Source organism: Puma concolor, chromosome B3 (genome assembly GCF_028749965.1).
Source record: "Puma concolor isolate L17-30 chromosome B3, mPumCon1.1.hap2, whole genome shotgun sequence".
NCBI lineage: Eukaryota > Metazoa > Chordata > Mammalia > Carnivora > Felidae > Puma > Puma concolor.
The window spans coordinates 79,322,109-79,342,945 of NC_141672.1; the positions used below are offsets into that span (position 1 = coordinate 79,322,109).

The 20,837-nt window shown below is 40.9% G+C and overlaps 3 protein-coding genes and 1 long non-coding RNA gene across 10 annotated transcripts in view; 2 read left to right on the forward strand and 2 right to left on the reverse strand.

Annotated features, from left to right (window-relative positions):
- Positions 1 to 6,204, forward strand: part of SLC12A6 (solute carrier family 12 member 6) — a 91,781-nt gene extending 85,577 nt beyond the window's left edge. For 3 of the 5 annotated variants that reach the window (XM_025919028.2, XM_025919027.2, XM_025919029.2), the window contains 4 exons: positions 686 to 793; positions 1,008 to 1,192; positions 1,584 to 1,717; positions 2,892 to 6,204. In XM_025919028.2, the coding sequence (XP_025774813.1) occupies positions 686 to 793; positions 1,008 to 1,192; positions 1,584 to 1,717; positions 2,892 to 2,983 (519 nt within the window). In that variant the 3' untranslated portion in view covers positions 2,984 to 6,204. Of the gene's footprint in view, positions 1 to 685; positions 794 to 1,007; positions 1,193 to 1,583; positions 1,816 to 2,055; positions 2,698 to 2,891 lie in introns of those variants that run through there. The other 2 variants (XM_086710279.1, XR_015252554.1) reach the window with 2 other exon arrangements.
- On the reverse strand, positions 1,180 to 2,451 carry LOC147580150 (uncharacterized). Its single transcript, XR_015252555.1, has 2 exons — positions 2,056 to 2,451; positions 1,180 to 1,815 (listed from the first exon to the last, which is right to left on the reverse strand). It is a non-coding gene; the product is annotated as an uncharacterized LOC147580150 (long non-coding RNA).
- Positions 5,870 to 11,134, reverse strand: EMC4 (ER membrane protein complex subunit 4). Of its 3 annotated transcripts, XM_025918608.2 has the most exons (5): positions 10,928 to 11,134; positions 10,469 to 10,583; positions 7,125 to 7,278; positions 6,671 to 6,831; positions 5,870 to 6,441 (listed from the first exon to the last, which is right to left on the reverse strand). In XM_025918608.2, the coding sequence occupies exons 1-5, from the start codon at positions 11,011 to 11,013 to the stop codon at positions 6,406 to 6,408; spliced, it is 552 nt and encodes a 183-aa protein (XP_025774393.1). In that variant the 5' UTR covers positions 11,014 to 11,134; the 3' UTR covers positions 5,870 to 6,405. The 3 variants fall into 3 exon arrangements, with proteins under 3 accessions (XP_025774393.1, XP_025774396.1, XP_025774395.1); XM_025918611.2 differs by lacking the exon at positions 10,469 to 10,583 and having other exon boundaries at positions 10,928 to 11,077; XM_025918610.2 differs by lacking the exon at positions 10,928 to 11,134 and having other exon boundaries at positions 10,461 to 10,583.
- A 4,476-nt stretch (positions 11,135 to 15,610) lies between these two features.
- The window catches only part of KATNBL1 (katanin regulatory subunit B1 like 1), a 55,227-nt gene continuing 50,000 nt past the window's right edge, over positions 15,611 to 20,837 (forward strand). Inside the window, exons 1-2 of the mRNA XM_086710280.1 lie at positions 15,611 to 15,810; positions 17,901 to 18,111. The gene's annotated coding sequence lies outside the window, so the exon portion shown is untranslated. The remainder of the gene's footprint in view (positions 15,811 to 17,900; positions 18,112 to 20,837) is intronic.

Sequence of the window (20,837 nt, forward strand, 5' to 3'; positions counted from 1 at the left end):
TGCTGACAGCTCAGAGCCTGGAGCCTGTTTCGAATTCTGTGTCTCCCTCTCTCTGACCCTCCCCCGTTCATGCTCTGTCTCTCCCTGTCTCAAAAATAAATAAAACGTCAAAAAAAAAATTTTTTTTAATTTATGTACGCGTGGTAAAGTCACACATAGCTTTTTGTTTTGTTTTGTTTTGCTTTAATAACCTGGCAGTAAAAAGAAAATTTTTTTTTTTTTTTTTTTTCAACGTTTATTTATTTTTGGGACAGAGAGAGACAGAGCTTGAACGGGCGAGGGGCAGAGAGAGAGGGAGACACAGAATCGGAAACAGGCTCCAGGCTCCGAGCCATCAGCCCAGAGCCTGACGCGGGGCTCGAACTCACGGACCGTGAGATCGTGACCTGGTTGAAGTCGGACGCTTAACCGACTGCGCCACCCAGGCGCCCCAAGAAAATTTTTTTAAAGTAGAGTTTGTGCTTTGGAAACATATGTAATGGTTAGCTTATGGAAGACTCTCAGGGCTTCTATATTTGATCTACAGTCCATAAAATTACATAGCTCAGTGCCTGGACAAAACAGGGGTGAAACTTAAGTTGATGTTGTGATACTTTCTCTGGTTTAGTGAGTGGAAAAGAAAACTATGGCTGATCCTTGTTTCTCCTTTGTGCTTATTGCCCATGCTGCGTGTGATCCGTGGCAGCATGACAGTGACATTTCAGCTTATACTTATGAGCGCACCCTGATGATGGAGCAGAGATCCCAGATGCTCCGGCACATGCGACTGTCCAAAACCGAGCGGGACAGAGAGGTGAGACCTTCCTGTATTCATTGAATACTGGCCCTGTGAAGTCTTGTCACTGAAAGGGATGATCCTCTATTGTTCTCCTAGGATGACAGATTCTTTCCTTCCCACTTTATCAGTTCTTCCACTGTAACCCTACATTATTGTTTGAAAATAATTGAAGCTGAAGCATGAGAGAAATTTGGGTATAGAGGTCATGGCTGTGTTGGGCCCTCCTCAGGCACAGTTGGTGAAAGACCGGAACTCAATGCTGCGATTGACCAGCATTGGCTCTGATGAGGATGAAGAGACAGAAACCTATCAGGAGAAGGTGCACATGACTTGGACAAAAGACAAGTACATGGCATCCCGGGGACAAAAGGCCAAGTCGATGGAAGGATTCCAGGACCTGCTTAACATGCGTCCGTAAGTTTTCCAACTCACAAGCTTTTCACATAACATGGTATCCCAGTCAGTGGCATACATGTGACTTTGCCTGGATACACAGGATAAAGTCTGTTCATTCCACACCAAATCCAGCCATCTCTGTTATTTCCCTGTGCATACCAGCTACCAGTTAACATTGTACACAAGCTAACCACCCTTCTTCCTCACCATGTTCTGTTCCCGGCATAAAACAAGCAAACGTCGAATGAGAAAACCCAGGCCAGAATATTAAAATAAAGAAATCATTTGTTCATTGCATTATTCATAGTCATTGCAAAAAAGCTCTGTATCTCAAGGTTTTTAAAGTTAACTGTATGTCTAGCTTTCTCTTTGCCTTAACCACCTCTATTTCTCCCTTCCACCTGCCCAGGGACCAGTCCAATGTGAGAAGGATGCATACAGCAGTGAAACTCAATGAGGTTATAGTTAACAAGTCCCATGAAGCAAAGCTTGTTTTGTTGAATATGCCAGGGCCACCTCGAAACCCTGAGGGTGATGAAAACTGTATCCTTTCCAAGAGTGGGGTTATCAGTAAGGAAAATCTTAGCCTGTTTCTTAGATGAGACCACTAGGTAACCTTAAAAGTCATTGTCTGGGGGCGCCTGGGTGGCGCAGTCGGTTAAGCGTCCGACTTCAGCCAGGTCACGATCTTGCGGTCCGTGAGTTCGAGCCCCGCATCAGGCTCTGGGCTGATGGCTCAGAGCCTAGAGCCTGTTTCCGATACTGTGTCTCCCTCTCTCTCTGACCCTCCCCCGTTCATGCTCTGTCTCTCTCTGTCCCAAAAATAAATAAAAACGTTGAAAAAAAAAATTAAAAAAAAAAAAATCATTGTCTGTGCCCACATTTCCCTCTTGAGGAGGGAAGGCTGTTAAAAGTCTTAGGCAAGGATTCTTACAAAGTAGTGAGAGTAATCTCCTTTTGGGGAGGTGGGTGTATATGTTCTCTCTGAACCCTAAAAAGACTTTATAGGTGGTAAATTTGCATCATGACTTCTAATATTTCATGGTATAGAACCCTTTCTGACAGTCCCAGAGACAGAGTACCCACATCCTTTCTCCTTTTCAAGCTCTACCCACTTTGCAAAGCTCCTGTGGATGGAGTTAGGGGAGAAGCAGTGGAGTGGAACCTCCTTCAAGGGGAAAAAGAGATAAGGGTTTTTCCTCAGACCCTCATCCCAGGATTGCTTTCATGGGGCCCCTTCAGAACGGCAATGGTGTAGACTGGCCCATTTGCACCAGTACCACTAAGCCAAAAAAGATTAAGAAAAAAAGAATTGGCAGAAAAATCTGACTTGAGCAGCTTCACTTAGAAATTACTTGGGTTCTCTCTAGCAGTCTTCTAAGCTGCCCTGTTGTGACTTTTTCTTCTTTTTTGGCTTATTTTGCTATGTGGTATGAACATGTTATTTGTGGTTTTCCTCCATTTTTTTAAGTAACGTTTAGAAAAAAATCTAACAAATAGAGATCTTGTATTATACATGCAAAGGGACTAGATTCCTGGATTATTTCACAGGGTTAAATGGACTCCAGAGTTCAGATCTCTCCAATTCTTAGTATATAGTAAGTAAAACAAGCATGTTGATTTTGCAAGTTTGTAGTCAGATAAACCCAGATTATCATGTCAGGTTATAAAAATGTGCTTTTCTCCCACCTGTTTGTCTCCTTGACAAATTCTGAAGACATGGAGTTCCTAGAAGTGCTCACCGAGGGACTAGAGCGAGTCCTCCTTGTCCGAGGTGGTGGCAGTGAAGTGATCACCATTTATTCATAATCTACTCCTGAGTGACTCTGCTTGGCCTCACCTTTCCTAAAAGGCTTCCATCCTTCGTGGAAGTGCCAGCTCTTTACTACTACTCCCATCAAGTAGGCCTGGGTTCTGTACACATCACACTGAACTCTCGACAGGCTGAGCCTCAAGTACTTGTGCAAAAAAAGTACAAATAGTTCTGCTCTTTGCTGTCATATGATCTGCCATCCTTACAGAAGAAGCAGATATTCCCTCAACATTGGAACACTGGTCAAGTCCTAAAAGCCATGTCTGTCCCAGTTGAAGTCAAGTTAGAATTAACAAGCTAAACCAATAAAAATGAATTGGCAAAAGGGATGCTAGAAATTCAACTGAAGACCGAAAGCAAGTACAGGTCCAACATTAAAGGGAAGTCTCAGAAGTCATGGTCCAGTGATGACACCATGGGGGTAACAGCCAGAGGACACAGCTTCATCATACTAAAGAAATCACAGCCAAGTATACGGGGACCTAACATCCTTGTGGAGATAACCTGTGGCAAACCAAGATGAAAACCTTTTTTAGCTAATTTTCTTTAATGAATCCACTGTTCTCCAGGACTCTGATTTTCTGTTAGGGTACTAATATACAAAAACTGACACATGGCTGCAGCCTTTACTTCTTCCTCCAAAATAAGATTCTCCCCAAATACCAGGTTTAAGTACATATACTATGTTGGTGTATATATATGTGTGTGTGTGTGTGTGTGTGTGTGTGTGTGTGTGTGTGTGTGTGTGTGTGTATTTATACACACACATATATGTAGGTGTGTATATATATGCATATATATGTGTGTATACATATACATGTACATATATGTATATATACATGTGTATACACATATATACATGTATATATACATATATGTACATGTATATGTATACACACACATATATATATCAGCTGGTTCTCAAAATCGATTGTGGTTAAGATTTTAATACAAGCATTATTATCCTGGAAATTGTTTTTTAAAGTTGGAGTGGAAAATTTTCTTTCAGGCTGTGTTCAAATGGCCAAATTAAGGTAACTCCAAATGGTAGCTGTTAAGGTCTACTGAAACACAGTCTGTGGTTACCTATGCGACAAGGGCAAACATTAAAGTTGTTATCTAGGAAACCTAGATGATGATGCATAGTGCCCAACAGTTTCTCCTCTCCCTTTTTTTTATGCCCTCTGGGTTGGTAGGCAGGCATAGGTCAAAAATCAGGAACAAACACTAGGAAGACTGGCTGAAATCCTTCCCTAAAAGCGTTGGACTGTCTTTTAAAGGGGGAATCTAGCAATGGGATTTGAAGTTCCAGAGCCATACTCCTTCCATAGTGCCAAAGATTGAGCTGCTGCTCCTCTACCTACCTGCTTCACTAAAGTGGCATATGATTGGCATTGGCCTGATTGAAGAAACTTCTTTCACTAAGAATCCTGTGGACTCATTTCCAAAGCCATAGCAAAGACTTGAGGCACTCACCTAAATGCCCACAGTATGAGCAGTTTTCTTTTCTCAATTCTATTCTTGTGACTGCAGAAACTTGGCTTTGAACTAAGACTATCCAAGCCAGCAGTCTTCTGCTATAACAGTTGTTTTCAGAAAGCTCTAAATGTGTCAAGGAAATACTTGTGCAAGCTAAGCTTTTTATTTGCTCATTTACTGGTCATTAAAACACCTGGCTTTCAAGCATAGGGAAACCACCTTGAGTAGTAATTGCAAATATGTGAAATGTTCATTTCTTTTATAGGATAAGTATTTAGAGAAACTATCTTAACTGTATTCATGACTGATTTTGAATCACTTTATTAATAATAAATAGTGCCACTCTTTTTTGATTACTCAATAGGATTTGGAGGAAGCAAACCTAGGTATCAGCAGACTATTCATTTGACTGTTACGGGGCAGAGGAGAAAACTCTTCAGTATGGCTTCAGAAATTGAGTCATTTTGTTCCCTTTGCTCTTTTTTCAACCTCAAGACCCAGTCAGGGTAGCAAAGCAGACACAATCTTTAAGTCTTTTTCCTGCTCCTTCCTGCAGAGGGTAGAAGCATTGTTTACAATTTCCACCGTAATACTCCATTGTTGAATTGAGTCCACAGTAGTGGGATAGGTTTCTTAGGACCCAAGATATCGACACCCCAGTCTTTAAAGGTCAGCCTACCCAGGAATTCCTCTACATTTACACACATCCTCTGGCCAAAGTAGTTGATCTTTTTTTTTTTTCCATATAGAAAAAATATGGGCAGAAAACAAGGTTTTAGAAGAGCTTTTTGTGGTTGGAGCTCTATAAGAATCTTTTAAAAGGGATAACGGAGTTAGTGGCTACTAGTAACAGCCGCTACTTCAGCCCTTAAAACATACAATCACCATTATGTGGGAAAATGGTTATTAGGCCAGATTTAAACTCATCTCCGTCTAGAGCATTTCATGTCCGTGTGTTGCTTATGTTGTTTGTCTGCAAAGTGTCTTGTCTCTTCTAATCACTGCAAATAAAGCAATACTGAAAACTTGATAAGAGAATGCACCTTAGGGGAAGGGGCTTTTATGTTTCAAGAAGGAAGAGAAAGGAAAGACCTCTTCCTGCCTTTTGAGTAAGATTCAGCTTTTAAGTCTCAGCTATGATTTACCAGGGCAGATTATGACAATATCCATTCTCCAGATGCTGGCCCTCTGCCTTCTAAAGCTATCTTAAAAGCTGAGGTTTGAATTGCAGCATCTGCTTGACAGATGCCAGGTTCCTCTTGGCAGGGGAAAGATCATTACTGTGTATCTTCCTTTGCCTCAGATGGCTGTGGCCCCGACTATCCCGCCAATCCTCACGCCCCCTACATGTGTTAAAAATCCATTATTGTGGATATTAAAGTAGCGATTACACTGTAAGCATATTTACGTGCCCTTTTTGTCTGGTTTATTTTTCTTTTCATCATGTATAATCTGAATCCAGCATTAGTTTCTTACATCTTCCACAAGTGTCTCCAACAGAATTTTTATGTTCCAGCTTGTGTTAAATAGAAGTGAAATATTAAGGAAAATAGATTTAAGGGAAACTTGTGCAACTTTTTTTTAAGCATTGTTCTCGACCATTTAATTTATTGAAAGGAGCTGCTGCTGTGGTTCTCGATTTAGCAGCGGCCATTCTTTTGTTTACATAGAGTTACAGTTTTATTTGTTGTTTTGCTCTGTACTGGAAACATAAATAAAGTTTTCTACATTATTTTCAGTCAAGGGTTGTAGTATGGTTTGTGTGTGTAGTGATACATACTTGTCTTTCTGGGCCTCACCATGGAGAAAAGAGAGCTTTGGGTTCTTGTTGGCATGAGTGATCATGTGAAGAGTAAGTATGTGAAGGAGGAGCCACTGGACATGAAAAGGTTGTAAATGGGATCCTGATACAAAGGCACCAGGTACTTCTTTCTCAGGTTCACAGAAGCAGTCCTCCACCACTGAACTCCATCCTCTGAAACAAGAAAAGGTGAAGGGGTGTTGAACTAACTCCTGGAATCAAGTACAGTTACTTTATTTAATCACAGGCTCTATTTCACTTTATCCTTAAAAAATAACAACTTCCAAACTCCCAAGGAATCTTATTTCTTAAAAAATAAGCTCTAGTACCAACTCAAATCCTCCACCCTCAAATGGGTCAACTATTTACAACTGTCCCAAATTGAACTTTTCTTTTGGCTTACCTCAGGGGGCTCAATGAAGGCTAACCAATCTGATGCATGTGTAGGCAACAGTCCCATTGACTGGCACTTATAAACAGCCAGTGCCAAACCCATGAGGTTTCCAATGAGATACACCAAACCCTGCAGAAACTTCTGACTTGAACTTTCTAGCATCTTGAAAGCTGTTGAGAGAACAAGCCAAGTTTTTTTTTTCCCCAATATGAATCAGGTCATTTATTAAAACAATATAGACCCAAAGAAAGAGAGCAAATAGGACCACTGAAGGTGAATAAAAAACCATGATAAGTTCCCTCCCCTCCATGCTGCCACCATTATCATCACCTCCCTGTACACCCCCCTCCACCCCACTGGCAACTAGCCAACAGCAGTACTAAAGATTTTCATGAGTTTCACCTAAGAATATGTCTTCAATTCTTAAAACTTAAGGAAGGGTTGTTATATCAAGAATACTTACTGGCTGAAATGGCCATAAGTGCCTGAATGGGCCGCCAAGCCATCATACACACCATCATAGTAGGGAAGATGGAGATAGTATTGCCTGCCATGTACATGATGAAGAGGTTCATGGGAATCTGTTTGAGGGGACCCAAGGCGATATCCCAGCAGCGCTAAAACAAACACAGTTTTAACTGATGATCTGTATCCTCCGTCCCACATTTGTCAGATCACTGATGTTAAGGTGAAGTGAACACAATTCCCAATTCTGTGCTTCTGAACCAACTCCTCAGTTCCACCACTTTTGCCCTTCATGTTGCCACAAGAAGCTTTCTCTTCCACTAAAGATAAGGCATCCTCAACATTTGTAGTATTTTTCCCCATTGGTTTTCCAGATGTTATTTTCCCCCCCATGATCTAACTAAAAAGAAAGACTTCCCTACTTTGGTTCTTGTACTTCTGCATCTATCATTGTCCCATCTACAACTGAAGAAATAGGTAAATCCACAAGATGGGAGTTAGCACATCACAATCAATAACTAAAAAAACAAACTGACAAATCAAGATATTGAAGTCCTGGGGGTGCCTAAGTGGCTCAGTTAGTTGAGCGTCCAGCTTTGGCTTGGGTCATGATCTCACGGTTCATGGGTTCAAGCCTCGCACTAGGCTCTCTACTGTCAGTGCGGAGCCCGCTTCAGATCCTCTGTCCCCCTCTCCCTCAGCCCCTCCCCTGCTCACACGCTCTCTCTCAAAAATAAACATAAAAAAGGAAAAAACAGATACAGAAGACCTGAATGACATTAACTTAACCCAACTGACATATACAGAACATTGCACCCAACACCTGTAGAATTCACTTTCTTTTCAAACATACTTGAGACACTTAGAAAAGCTGACCACTTGCAGAGCCATGAAGAAAGTGTCAGCTCACAAGAACCCAAATCCTACAAAGCATGTTCTTTGCTTATGATGCAATTAAGCTAAAAATCAGTAACAAAAAGAAAACAAAACTCCCTACATGTTAGAATTAACAAATGTATTCTAAATAATCAACAAATCAAAGAAGAAATTAAATACGTATTAGAAAACTATTTCTCTTTTAAAAATTTTAAAAAGCTTTTATTTTAAATTCCAGTGAACATACAGTGTAACATTAGTTTCAGATGTACATTATAGTGATGCAACACTTCATACAAGGTGCTCATCACAAGTGCACCCAAATCCCCATCACCTATTTAACCCATGCCTCCACCCACCTCCCCTCTGAGTCTGTTTCTTGGTTTGCACCTCTCTCTCCCCGCCTTTTGCTCATTTGCTTCTTAAATTTCATATATGAGTAAATCATATGGTATTTGGCTTTCTCTGACTTATTTCTCTTAGGATAATACTCCTGAGCTCCATCCACATTGTGCTCGGCATCTATTTCAAGAAGTTAGAGAAAGGAATAAAGCCCACAGAAATGAGAAGGAAAGAAAAATGAGAAAAGAAATTAATGAAATTTTCTTTAAGTAAACAAAGCTGAAGGCATTTTTTTTTGAAGATTAATAAAATCAATACTGGAGAGCCTGACGAAGGAAAAAGAAGAGATATTTTACATTGTGAATAAAAGAGGAACATCTCTATAGTTCTTGCAGTGTATTAAAGTGATCATATTATGAATTTTGGGAAATGGATAAATTCCTAGAAGAACTACCTAACAGCATAATATATTAGATTGAAATTTTAAATAGTCCTCAAATTGTTTAAGAAACTGAATCTTCAATTAAGCCCAGATGGTTTTCCTTGGCAAATGCTAAACATTTTAGGAAAAAATTAAGCCAATCTTATACACAATCTCAGAAAATAAAAAATGATCATTCTGCAACTCATTAAATGGGGCCCCATAAATACCAAAACCTGACAAGGACATTATGAGAAAAGCTTATAGATTGATATTACTCCTGAAACTAAATGCAAAAATCCTAAACAAAATATTAAGTAAATCTAGTAATAGAATATATCACTATGCATTGAGCTTATTCGTGTTAAAAGAATAAATGGCCATATTTGTAAGCAGTTCCTGATGTGTCACTTACATAAAAGATCACTTATCTTGGAGTTTAAAGATCAAACCATCCATACAACAAAAGTGTTCTAAAGTATAATAATCTACCTGCAAAATCAGGCCATTTTAATACTTTCATGTTATTCATAGTACTACAATTTGATGTACCAAGATGAAAAGTGATATACTTATCAAGAAAGGCACTGATACCAGCTGTCATTTTCATGTTGTAAAAATCACTGCAATTCATGAAATGAAGATCATTTGGTATTGAACAATATTAAGGCTGAGATGAAAAAAAGTGCCAGGTTGTGTTCTAGCTGTCAGGAAACAAAAATCTGCTCTCCTGGAGCTTACCAACGTAAAAAAGACAGTTGATAAAGTAACTATATCATATACATGAATGATATGGGAAAAATATAGGAATTAGGAAAGGATAAGTAGGAAAACAGGATAGGGAGTGCCATGAATAGGCTTCACTAAGAAGGTAATTTTTAAAAAAAAATTTTTTTTAACGTTTTTATTTATTTTTGAGACAGGGAGAGACAGAGCATGAACAGGGAAGGGTCAGAGAGAGGGAGACACAGAATCTGTAACAGGCTCCAGGCTCTGAGCTGTCAGCACAGAGCCCGACGCAGGGCTCGAACTCACGGACCGCGAGATCGTGACCTGAGCCGAAGTCGGCCGTCCAACCGACTGAGCCACCCAGGCGCCCCTACTAAGAAGGTAATATTTGAGAGACCTAAAGGAGATGGGAGAGCAAGTCATAAAAGTATCTGGGGGAAGAGTATTCCAGGAAGAGGTAAAGAACATGTAGGAAAGTCTGAGATGGAAGCCTGCCAGGTATATTCAAGAAGCAGCAAGGAGGCCATTCTGACTAGAGTGGAATGAAGAACAAAGGGGAAAGTGACAGAAGATGAAGTCGCTCAGACTCGAATGATAGGTAAGGTAATAAATAGTAATAAGTAACAAACTTTCTCATCTGTTGTGAGGATAAAGCCAAAAGTATATCTGACACATTGGTTGTGTCAGGGAACTAGAGTTGTGGTTGTAAGGGAACTAGAGTAAAAGGAGGACTTCAGCTGTTAGGCACAGCACCAGTAGATAATTTCCACCTACTTTCTTACATCGTTCAAACGCCTTTTGTTTTTCCAACTATTAAGCACTTTTACTACTGTAAGTTAATCTCAATCGGTTTATCTACCAATATTGGGGTTAAGACTCCTACAGTAAGTCAGTCATATGCTGCCTGGGAGAGGAGGGTGCGTGTGTAGGTCAGGATCGGCCTAAGAACTACTGTGACATCTATACCTCTGTACCTTCTCCACCAGAATCCGGTCTGTCTCCTGCACGCTGGTATCAGGCACTTGCTTGTCCAAGTAGCCAACAGGGTACAGCGAGTCTCCCTGGCCACCGCCCCGGTCACTTCGGCTCCTAAAGAACCAAAGCAGGAAACTAAGGCTGCAGACTTCCACACTTCAAATCCCACATTTCCTGTTCTATTAATCATAGGAACAAAGAGCCTCAGATACACCTACCCAGATTAGACCAAGCCCTCTCGTGGGTTCGTCAGACCTCTGTCTATTGGGAGGAATAAAATAAACATCCTTTGAACATTAGAAACTTCCGCGGCAGAGAAGCCACTAGCTCCCCAGGAGTCGTCTTTATGCCACCCGTCCTTTTCAGAGAGTTGTGCCTCAGAGATCAGTTCTTATTCCTCTGCGGCAGTACTGGGGTGAATGAAGGCTCTGTTACCTAGCTTGGTCCCTGCTCCTCACCTGCTGCCTCCTCCAGGCCCGCTCAGTTCAATGGCCCACTTGAAGCGCCGGCCTCGGTTAGCCACCAGGCTCCCCTGGGCCGTCATGGCAACGGCCACCTACCAAAGCTGCAAAGCTCCTCACTGTAAAGCGGGCCGGGACCCAGGCCCACTGACACCCGCTACTTCTCTGTCTTACTCTTCAAGCCCGCTTCCGGCGCGTAAAGTAAACGTCACTTCCACCCGGAAATTGGCGGACGGAGGGTGGAAGAGAGAGTCCTTGGAAGTGCAGAAGGTGGGTGTCGTGAAGGTCAGACCGTACTTAGCTCCGTAAAACGACCCCCGAGCGCTTCCTCCTCTCTGAAGAGGCCTGTTGTGTGTTCCCTGACCTCTGAGGTGCGCTTTGCAGAGGGAAAGTCCTTACTGACCCTGTTAGGAATTGAAGCCTAGAAATCCTTCTGAGCTCCTACGCTCTCCCGGGAAGACAAGATTCAAATCTGCGTTAAAACCTGTATTCACCACGGGTTGAGTGACCTTGAGCAAGTTATTTAGTAGCTTCCGAGTATTGAAAATGCCCTCCATGTGCCAGGAGCTTTGTGTTTAAGAAGTCACGTTTAACCCTGCGCGGTAAATAGTCCTATGCTCATTCCGCCCAATGCTAGGAGGCAGTGTAGAAGTGGGAAGGCTCGTGGGCCTGAGATACAGATGGCCTTCTTTTGAATCCTGGCTTCTTAAGTGACTTTGGACAAGTTAAATCTTTTGTGTTTCAACCTTTTCATATGTAGAAGTTGGATAATCTGCCTACTTTCCAGGGTTTTGAGGTTAAATGGAGTGCCCGCTACGTATGCATCATTTTTTTAATAAAAAAAAAAAAAAAAGCACAGTAGTGATTGGATTTTGTGTTCAGTTGTATACTTATATAATTTAACCTGATGTTCGATATTTAAGTTGTTTCCCGTTTCTACCCCTTTTATAACCATTGAATGTGAACATTCTTGTGTGTGTTGTATTTCCTTAAGTTGAATGCCTAGAAGCGCAGTTGCTGGATCAAAGACTATGCACATTTTTAAGGAATTTTCATTTCAAATGCTCACTAGCAAAATCGCACCCATTTGCATTCCATCAGCTTTATAATGTGTTTTAATTGGCGGTTTGAAAATGGTACTGTATTTTTAAACTTTTTTTTTTTCTTTGACTCCCAAGTTACTTGATATGGTCGGCTTAGGGGTGAGGGAGGAGGAGGAATGAGGTGAGAATATAATCAAGAGCTAAGATTGAAAAGGGCCAGTTAAAGAGTTTGGGCTCTTGAAGATGATGCTGATCTGGAGACGCTGAAGATTTCCATCCCCACTTTGTTTTCTGATTTTAAAAGTATCGTGTGTTCATAGACTGTTTGAATAAGGTAGTAACAAGAAACACTTTTCCCCTTCCAATTCATTCTAAAATATTTATCTGATCTTAGGAAGACTCAGCTTGTGGATTGCTTTCCTGCTTTTTTTCTACTTTTCTGCCTTTATCTCTTATCTCTGATAAACCTTTGAGATTCATCTCAGACTTCACAAGGGTCTTGGCCCTATTGGGCAATCTTCTTTGTCCCCACTGTAATCTGCGTAACAGCACTTAGTGCATTGCATTTATGTTTGTTGACATCCCCTGAGCACATATCTACCCCCTCTCTTGCTGCACCCTGCCCTAAATTCCTTAAAGGTAGGAGGTATGTGTTAATTATATTTGATTCCATTGCCTAGAACATGATGTATTGAATAACTGTTTAGTGAATGTGAGTAAATTAATTGAAAGTAAATATAATACAGAACTGAATATACTATAATTACATTTATGTGAAAAAATGTAAAAACTAGAAGGGAATACGTTTTAGAACGTTATCTATTGTATCCAATTAATGGTTTTCATGGATTTTTTTTTTCTTTTTTTGAGTTCAAGTTTCTTTAATAAATTGTAAAGGAGCACTTTTGAAAACATTGTTAGTCATCTGAATCATATATTCCGTCCCTTTTAAAGTACTCCGCCACTTAACTATAAAAATGTTTAAACTGGAACCCAAATCGAGGTTGCTTTGGCCTCAGTAGGTTAGTCCAGGTCATTTATTCCTTTATCCTAGGAATCCTCATAGTGTAATTTGCTAAAACATGTTCCAAAGAACATGAAGACTGAGGTGAACAATGAGACTGAACTGAGAAAGTGTTCCAAGGTCAAATACACTTGAGGAAAACTGTAGATGATATTCTGCACACACACCCTAGAGGGTCTCAGTGTGATTAATATAACATATTAAAACCATGAGAAGTGATTCCGTAATGAATCTTCATTTCCCATCCACCTAAATAAGAAGCCCCCCCTTTTTTTCTTTATCACACCTATTAACTTCCTATGGAGTCATTGTTCCATAGAATACTTTAGAAGTCTTGAGAAAGATGAAGGTACTCCCTGACAAGCTCTGCTTGTTGTTGTTTTTTAAGATTATTAGAATACCATGAGAAATAATAGATCCTTTATAGAAATGGAATTTCAAGTTGAATTTAAACTTGAGGACTCAGGGTTTTTTTGTTTGTTTGTTTGTTTGTTTGTTTGTTTTTACTAATTATGTTTTGCAAGAAAAGTCAAGGGAAACCTAAATTCTGATCCTGACTCCAAATGAACTCCACTTTGAGTTAGGAACTCTTGGCTTTAATTTCTTCATCTCTAAAATAAGGGACTTCTAGATGACTTCTAAGGGTAACTTCTAATTCTAAAATACATTTTTTTTTTTTCAAAAACATTTTGCGTATGGGGCGCCTGGGTGGCTCAGTTGGTTGAGCTTCCGACTTCGGCTCAGGTCATGATCTCACGGTTCCTGAGTTCGAGCCCCGTGTCGGGCTCTGTGCTGACAGCTCAGGGCCTGGAGCCTGCTTCGGATTCTGTGTCTCCCTCTCTCTCTGCTCCTCCCCCGCTCATGCTCTGTCTCTCTCTCTCCTTCAAAAATAAATAAAAACATTTAAAAAAACACTTTGCATATTATTCTTTCATAGACATAGAGAAAATGATGAACACATAAAGGAGTAATGGGATTTCAGATAATTTTTTAAATTGTGCTTTCCCATACTTTTCCTAGTTACCTGCATTGTGCAGGTACCATTTTTGGATTTAGAAAAAGTATAAATGTTAATAATATGACACATTTCCAAACCTAGAAGCATAATGGTTCTCTGTCCTGGATTCACAGGAGAATCACCTTGGAATCTCTTTAAAAATATTGATGCCTGGGCCACACTCCAGAGATTCTAATTCATTTGCTTAGGGTAGAGCATGGGTCTACTGTGCAGCAAGTACTAAGAATCACTGACCCAGAGCATTTTGCTGCTCTAAAAGGTTTGAACTTAACACAGTAATTTAAGCAAACAGTCAGTGGTTTCTGAGAGCCTCCTTGTATGCCTCCCACTGGACTAACCTTGAATAAGACAATAATGGAAATACTCAATTTGTAAAAATAAATCTTAAACTTCCTTTTGTGACTTTGAGCAAATATGATTTTAATTAAAGAAACTGAGAAGACCCACACCATGATTCCATAGGTCTTGTGAGTTGCCTCAAGTGACTTTATATTTGGGCTGTCTACACAGTTTTTGTATTTGTTTTTGAATCTCCCCACCACCACCACTTTAGGCGTCTAAGATGCTATCTGTTTCTAATACTTTATGCCATTTTCTGAGCAGTTGCATTTGGATTGAAACTTGAAAAGGATATTTTTATTTATTTTTATTTTATTTTATTTTTTTAATTTTAAGTAGGCCCCATGCCCAACATGGGGCTCAAACTCACGACCTGCAGGCCAGGAGTCACATGCTTTACCAGGGCGGTGCCCCGAAGAAAAAAATTTTTTTCTAAGTTTATTTATTTATTTTGAAAGAGAAAGAGACAGCACCAGTGGGGGAATGGCAGAGAGAGAGGGAGAGAGAGATGATCTCAAGCAGGCTCCGAGCTGCCAGTACAGAGCCCGATTCGGGGCTGGAACCCATGAAGCTGCGAGATCATGACCTGAGCTGAAACTAAGTCAGACACTTAACCGACTGACCCACTCAGGCACCCTGAAAATTTTCTATTCAAACAACCAGATTTACAAGAATAGATCTCTCTAAAGGGGAAAAAAAAAAAGCTTTCATAGATAATGTCTTACATTCTGGGGTATGCCACTTAATGTCTGTACAATAATTGTTCTGTCCTCTTCCGTGGTCCAACCAGCTTCCCTAGTATGCTGTTCTAAAAGGTCCTGTAGCTTCCATAAAATGGGTTTCCATTGCAAATCCCCAGTTTATTTGTGTTATTTAACTCTCCTATCATCACTGCCTTCTGAAAAGGACCACCTCACACTATTTTATTCAAGATGCGATTTATTCCGTGTCAGTAAGAGTCTTAATGAGAGGAAACTTTTTTCCTACATTTTGTCTGTTTGCAATTTCAAACCCTTTTAGTGTAAAAACAATTTGGTGGGGAGTGGGGAGCAGTAAAATACTACCTTCCTAGTTATTGTTGGGTTTCTGCGTCATTTCTATGTGGATTACATTTTTTTTTTTTTTTTAATTTCTGGTTTATGACTCTGCGGGTGTCATGAAATACCCCTGTCAGCAGTGACATGAACTAGACATTGCTGGGAGATGTTGGCTAGTAATACCATTCTTCCCTAACAATTACCTTTTTTTCATTTCAGGAGAGCTGTTGTGCAATTCACATTTTAACAAGTTCCCATTATAGCACTTCCCTCCAGCACTTGCTTAGGAAACTGGGAGGATTGCCATTCCCACAGATCTTATTAAAGGATAAGAATGACAACCATAGCATGAGTCATGATGATACATTACTGATGGCCCAGGATGCTTCTTCAAGCGTGATTACTTTGGATTCATTCTGGTGATTAATTTCAGCTATCTTGGATGTGGGCTAACTTGTCTTTACATCAGGTATCTGAATGACCAATGCAGGTCCTTCATGGCACTTTTTCCTATGTGCTAATTTTTAAAAGCCTCAATTGGTTCAGATATAAGCACTGCTTTATGGCCTGAATTTTTTGGAAGGAAGATTATTGTGCACTGAATGTTTATGTTTCCCCTAAACTCATGTGTTGAAGCCCTAACACCAACATGATAGTATTTGGAGATGGGGCCTTTGGGAGGTAATTAGGGTTAGATGAGGTCATGAAGGTGGGGCTCTCATAATGGGATTAGTGTCCTTAGAAGAAACCCAAGAGAGCTCACTATCTCACTCCACCATATCAAGACATAGTGAAAAGGTGGCTCTCTACAGGCCAGGAAGAGGGCTGTCTTCAGTAATTGAATCAGCCAGCACCTTATCTCAGACCAGCCTCCAGAACTGTGAGAAAATAAATTTCTGTTGTCTAAGCTCTAAGCCACCCACTCTGTGGTATTTCGTTATGGCAGCCTGAGCAAATTAATGTGAGGATTAAGTAGGATTCAGAGGGGCGCCTGGGTGGTGCAGTCGGTTAAGCGTCCGACTTCAGCCAGGTCATGATCTCGCGGTCCGTGAGTTCGAGCCCCGCGTCAGGCTCTGGGCTGATGGCTCAGAGCCTGGAGCCTGTTTCCGATTCTGTGTCTCCCTCTCTCTCTGCCCCTCCCCCATTCATGCTCTGTCTCTCTCTGTCCCAAAAATAAATAAATGTTGAAAAAAAAAAAAATAAGTAGGATTCAGAAAAATTGAATAAGTACCTTTTGGTACTTGGAGGCAAAGTCATCCCCTAAAACATAAACATAAATGTAGGGGTGTTTAATTGGTAGGAGGTTATTGTATAAATGTAAACATACTCAACACTGTCCACTGACTTTTTTTTTTCACCTTATCTTGGATATCTTCCATATGTGTCACTCAGTTTTGCCTCATTTTTTTAAAGGCTATAGAGTATACATAGGATAGGATGTATGATAATTTAGTTAACCAGTCTCCAGTTGATGGACATTTAGGTTGTTCCCTTTTGTCACTATTACAAAAAATGTTGCTGTGAACATCCCTAGGGTCCTTGTCAACATGGTTCTATAGGAGAAGGTTTGTGGACTAAATTATGTCTATAGTCTTGTAGTAAATTGAATAGCGTCCCCCCAAAATTCACATCCATCTAGATGGAAACTCAGAACCTGACTTTTTTTGGAAATAAGGTCTTCACAGATTTAGTTAGTTAAGGTGAGGTCATATTGGATGACGGTGGGCCCTAAATCCAATGACTGGTGTTCTCATAAAAAGAGAGGAAGACACACAGATAAACAGGAAAGAAGTCCATGTGATAATGGAGACAGAGACTGGAGTAATGCAGCTACAAGCCACTGATTGCCAGAGCCACCAGAAGCTCGGAAGGATCCTCCCTAGAGCCTGCAGAGAGCATGGTCTTTGGCAACACCTTGATTTTGGGCTTGTAGTCTCCAGAATTAAGGGAGACTCTCTTTCTGTTGTTTTAAGCCACCCAGATTCTGATACTTCATTACAGGAGCCCTAGGAAATGGATACAAGTTTCTTTCTAAAAGAGGTCCATTCAAATGAATCCAGCTAACAACCAGGGCTAGCTAGCTTCAGTGGGAAAAAAATATAACAAGTAATAAAACAGTATCGCCAAAGCTGCCAGATTAAATTCTAAACTTTCAGAAATTTGCACGAGAAGTTTTATTTAATTTCCTACTTGCTTATGATTAGTTCCTGTAATAAAGTGATTTTTAGAAATTAATTACAAAAGAAGGACAATTATTGTATAAAATGGAAAATGCAACTAACCCCAAAAAAGGTAATAAATCATACCATGGAAACAAAAAAAATTTTTTTCCCGTAGACATTTTGAGTTCAACTCTTCCAGACTTTTTTGATTTATATTTAGACTTACTAAGACTATACGGTTTTATAACATGCTGTTTCATGAAGAGCCATGCTTTCATCTTTTAAAAAGGCAAAGAAAAAAAGTATGGCTTAATCTTTATTTCAATGTTTTTTAATGTCTCTGATAGCTCTTGCCAGATGTTCAGGCTCTGTTGCTCCCATCCCACCCTGACCAAGATCACGAGACACCCACCAGACTTCCACACTCCTCTCCACCCAGCCTGCAGCTGGAGCCACACCCCATCTCCCAGGACCTATGCTGGTACTACTACTCTTTCTAGATAAGAGTAATTTTTTTAGAATATTGGCTTTCTCTCCCTTAAAGGATTCAGAGTTCAGGTAAGTTTGGGCAGCACTGCATATAACTTTCTTTTAGAGATTTACAATTCATGTTAGTATTTTTTTAAATTAAAATCCAAGTTAGTTAACATATAGTGTAATAATGGTTTCAGGAATAGAATTTAGTGATTCATCATTTACATATACCATCCAGGGCTCATCCCAATGCATGCCCTCCTTAATGCCCATCACCCATTTAACCCATCCCCCGCTCCCCTCCCCTCCAGCAACACTCAGTTTGTTCTCTGTATTTAGGAGTCTCTAAAAAAAAAAAAGAGAGAGAGAGAGACTGAGAGTCTCTTATGGTTTGCCTCCCTCTCTGTTTTTATCTTATTTTTGCTTCCCCTCCCCTGTGTTCATCTGTTAAAGTTAGTATTTTAAAGACTGAAAAGTGCTATAGTAAAGAAATAACTTATTTAATATTTGTTTAATCCAAAGTTGCCAAACTTTGTGTCCAAGGAAGACTTTTTCTTTTTCTTTTTTCCTCTTTGTTTAATCTATCAACAGCTTATAGAACTGGTATTGTGAAGAACAGAGCTAATTTGGGGTAGGAACTTGAGCCAGTTTAGGTTCAGACTCAATTTTGTCACTGTAGGAGTAGTTTTGCCTTTGCATCCAGCTCCGAGAGGTGGACTTCAGTCTTGTAATCTTCCTACTGCCCCCATCTCCTGAGGCTGGGGATCTGCTTTCCTCTTTCACGTCTCCTTTCCATGGACATTATCCTGCTTCTGATTATTGCTGTCCTGCTCATTTTGTTTCTTTCCTGCCTGCCACCCTGCCCTTGAACTCCCCTCTATAAGGTCTGTTTGTTATGAGGCACCAGCAGTGTTGAGCCCCCATGGTTGGGTGTGTGTTGCATATGGCATAGCTTTCAGATGCCGTGCACCGATTACCAGGCCATCAGCACCACAGCGGGTCTGTCTTCTCACCACTGGTCCTGCTCCTAGAGCTGGTGTAATTCCAGGACCCTGCTTTCCAAGGCAGCGCTCAACCATACTGTGTTCTCTTGGAAAGATCACTGAACAGGTAAAGTTCGGAGTTGGGGGATATTCTGCAAAGAGATACACAATCAGTGCACTAGGCACTACTGAAGTGTTTTACATAGGTTACCCTACTTCCCAGCATCCCCAAGGGAAGAATATTATTATCTCCACTGTGCAGTTAAGGTAAAAATAGAGCAGAAAGGGTCCAAAAGCAGTGATCCAGGCTTCTGATAGAGATGAGCTTTGCTCCAAGGCTAGTGTTCTTTCCACTCTAAGATGCTGCTGTCTACCATCTTCCAGTTGGTAACAGTGTACCCTAATTGCTGGAAATCCACTTGGGGAAGGAGGAAAATAGTCTCTTGGGATTCAGAGTTGAAAATCTATAAATAACAAATGTTACCTGCTGTCCAGCTCTTGAGTTGTAACAGAGAGCTGCATCAGAGACCTCTTTTCGTTTTTGTTTTTTAAATTTTTTTAATGTTTAATTTTGAGAGAGAGAGAGACAGAGTGCGAGTAGGGGAGGGCAGAGAGAGAGGGAGATACAGAATCTGAAGCTGGCTCCAGGCCCCGAGCTGTCAGCACAGAGCTAAACGCAGGGCTCAAACTCATGAACTGCGAGATCATGACCTGAAGCCAGATGCTCAACCGACTGAGCCACCAAGGTGCCCCCAGAAACTGTCTTAACAGGAGGATCTCCTACTACCCTACAGTCCCCACCACTTCCACCCTCCAGCAGCCCTCAAACCCCCCTCTCCCCCACCCCACCCCCTTGCCACACACACACACACACAAACTTTGCTGCTTCTGAACCACGGAGGGCATCGGTACAGCGGTGATGATTGAAATAATCATAAACCTTGTAAACTGGGAGCGAAATCTGCTCTTTTCCACTGCTACTGCCTTATCTGAAATGTTCCCTAATGCCATTCCTTCCTTCCACAGTCTACACAGGAAGGTGGGGAAGGGAGGAGCAGAGAAAAAGGGATTGACTTCCCACTTGGACTGCCAAAGTCAAGTGCCTGGAATTTTCCAAAGGCTGTGAAGGCTAAGCAGTGGATGCAGTTATTTATGGAATGGATGAGCTATTGCTGTCTTGTATTTAGGTCTCTTCAGGCATTGCCCTTCGTCAGTCTGCACTGATGAGAATGACACACACCACAGTAAAAGCTGTGGCTCCCTGAACCGCTGGCGTGAACTACAGCACTTTCATACCTAAGGTTCTTGCCAGCAGTCCCCCCTCCCTCCCACCAGCCATCTTGTATCCTGGTGACGGCTTAATCCTCCTGAAGTACTGATTTAACCATCAAGCTTCCTCGCTCGATGTCTATGCATTTTTTTTAACTGACATTTTTACTATGCGCATTTATATTAATTGGCATGGATTGACTTATATCATATGACATTTATTATAAAAAACAGTTTACAGAGTTGTAGGTAGGATATAATCTCACCTCTGTTCCTGGATATAGTTACATTTGCATAGGAAAAAAAACCCCATATATTCAAGATGGAAATAGTGCTTATTCATGAGTAATAGACTTCTAAGGGTTTCTAGTGATCTTTTTCTTTCCCCAAAACCTTTGCTTCATCGCTCCAGATTTTCACAACCTGTCAAGTGACCACGTACGTTTTCAGGCTTTGCTCTTGCTACCCTGCTTGTCAAAAATCCTCTCCAGCTTGTCAGGCCTGGTTCAAATCTTCCTCCATGACACCCCCACCCCCACCCCCACCCCAGCTGTCCAG

Excerpts from the sequence above, each read along its gene's own strand:
- EMC4 (XM_025918608.2), bottom strand. The coding sequence starts at position 11,013 with ATGACGGCCCAGGGGAGCCTGGTGGCTAACCGAGGCCGGCGCTTCAAG. Across the intron at positions 6,832-7,124 it reads ACTTATGGCCATTTCAGCCA|CTTTCAAGATGCTAGAAAGT; the intron begins GTAAGTATTCTT and ends TTCTCTCAACAG. Across the intron at positions 6,442-6,670 it reads CCTTCATTGAGCCCCCTGAG|AGGATGGAGTTCAGTGGTGG; the intron begins GTAAGCCAAAAG and ends TTCTTGTTTCAG.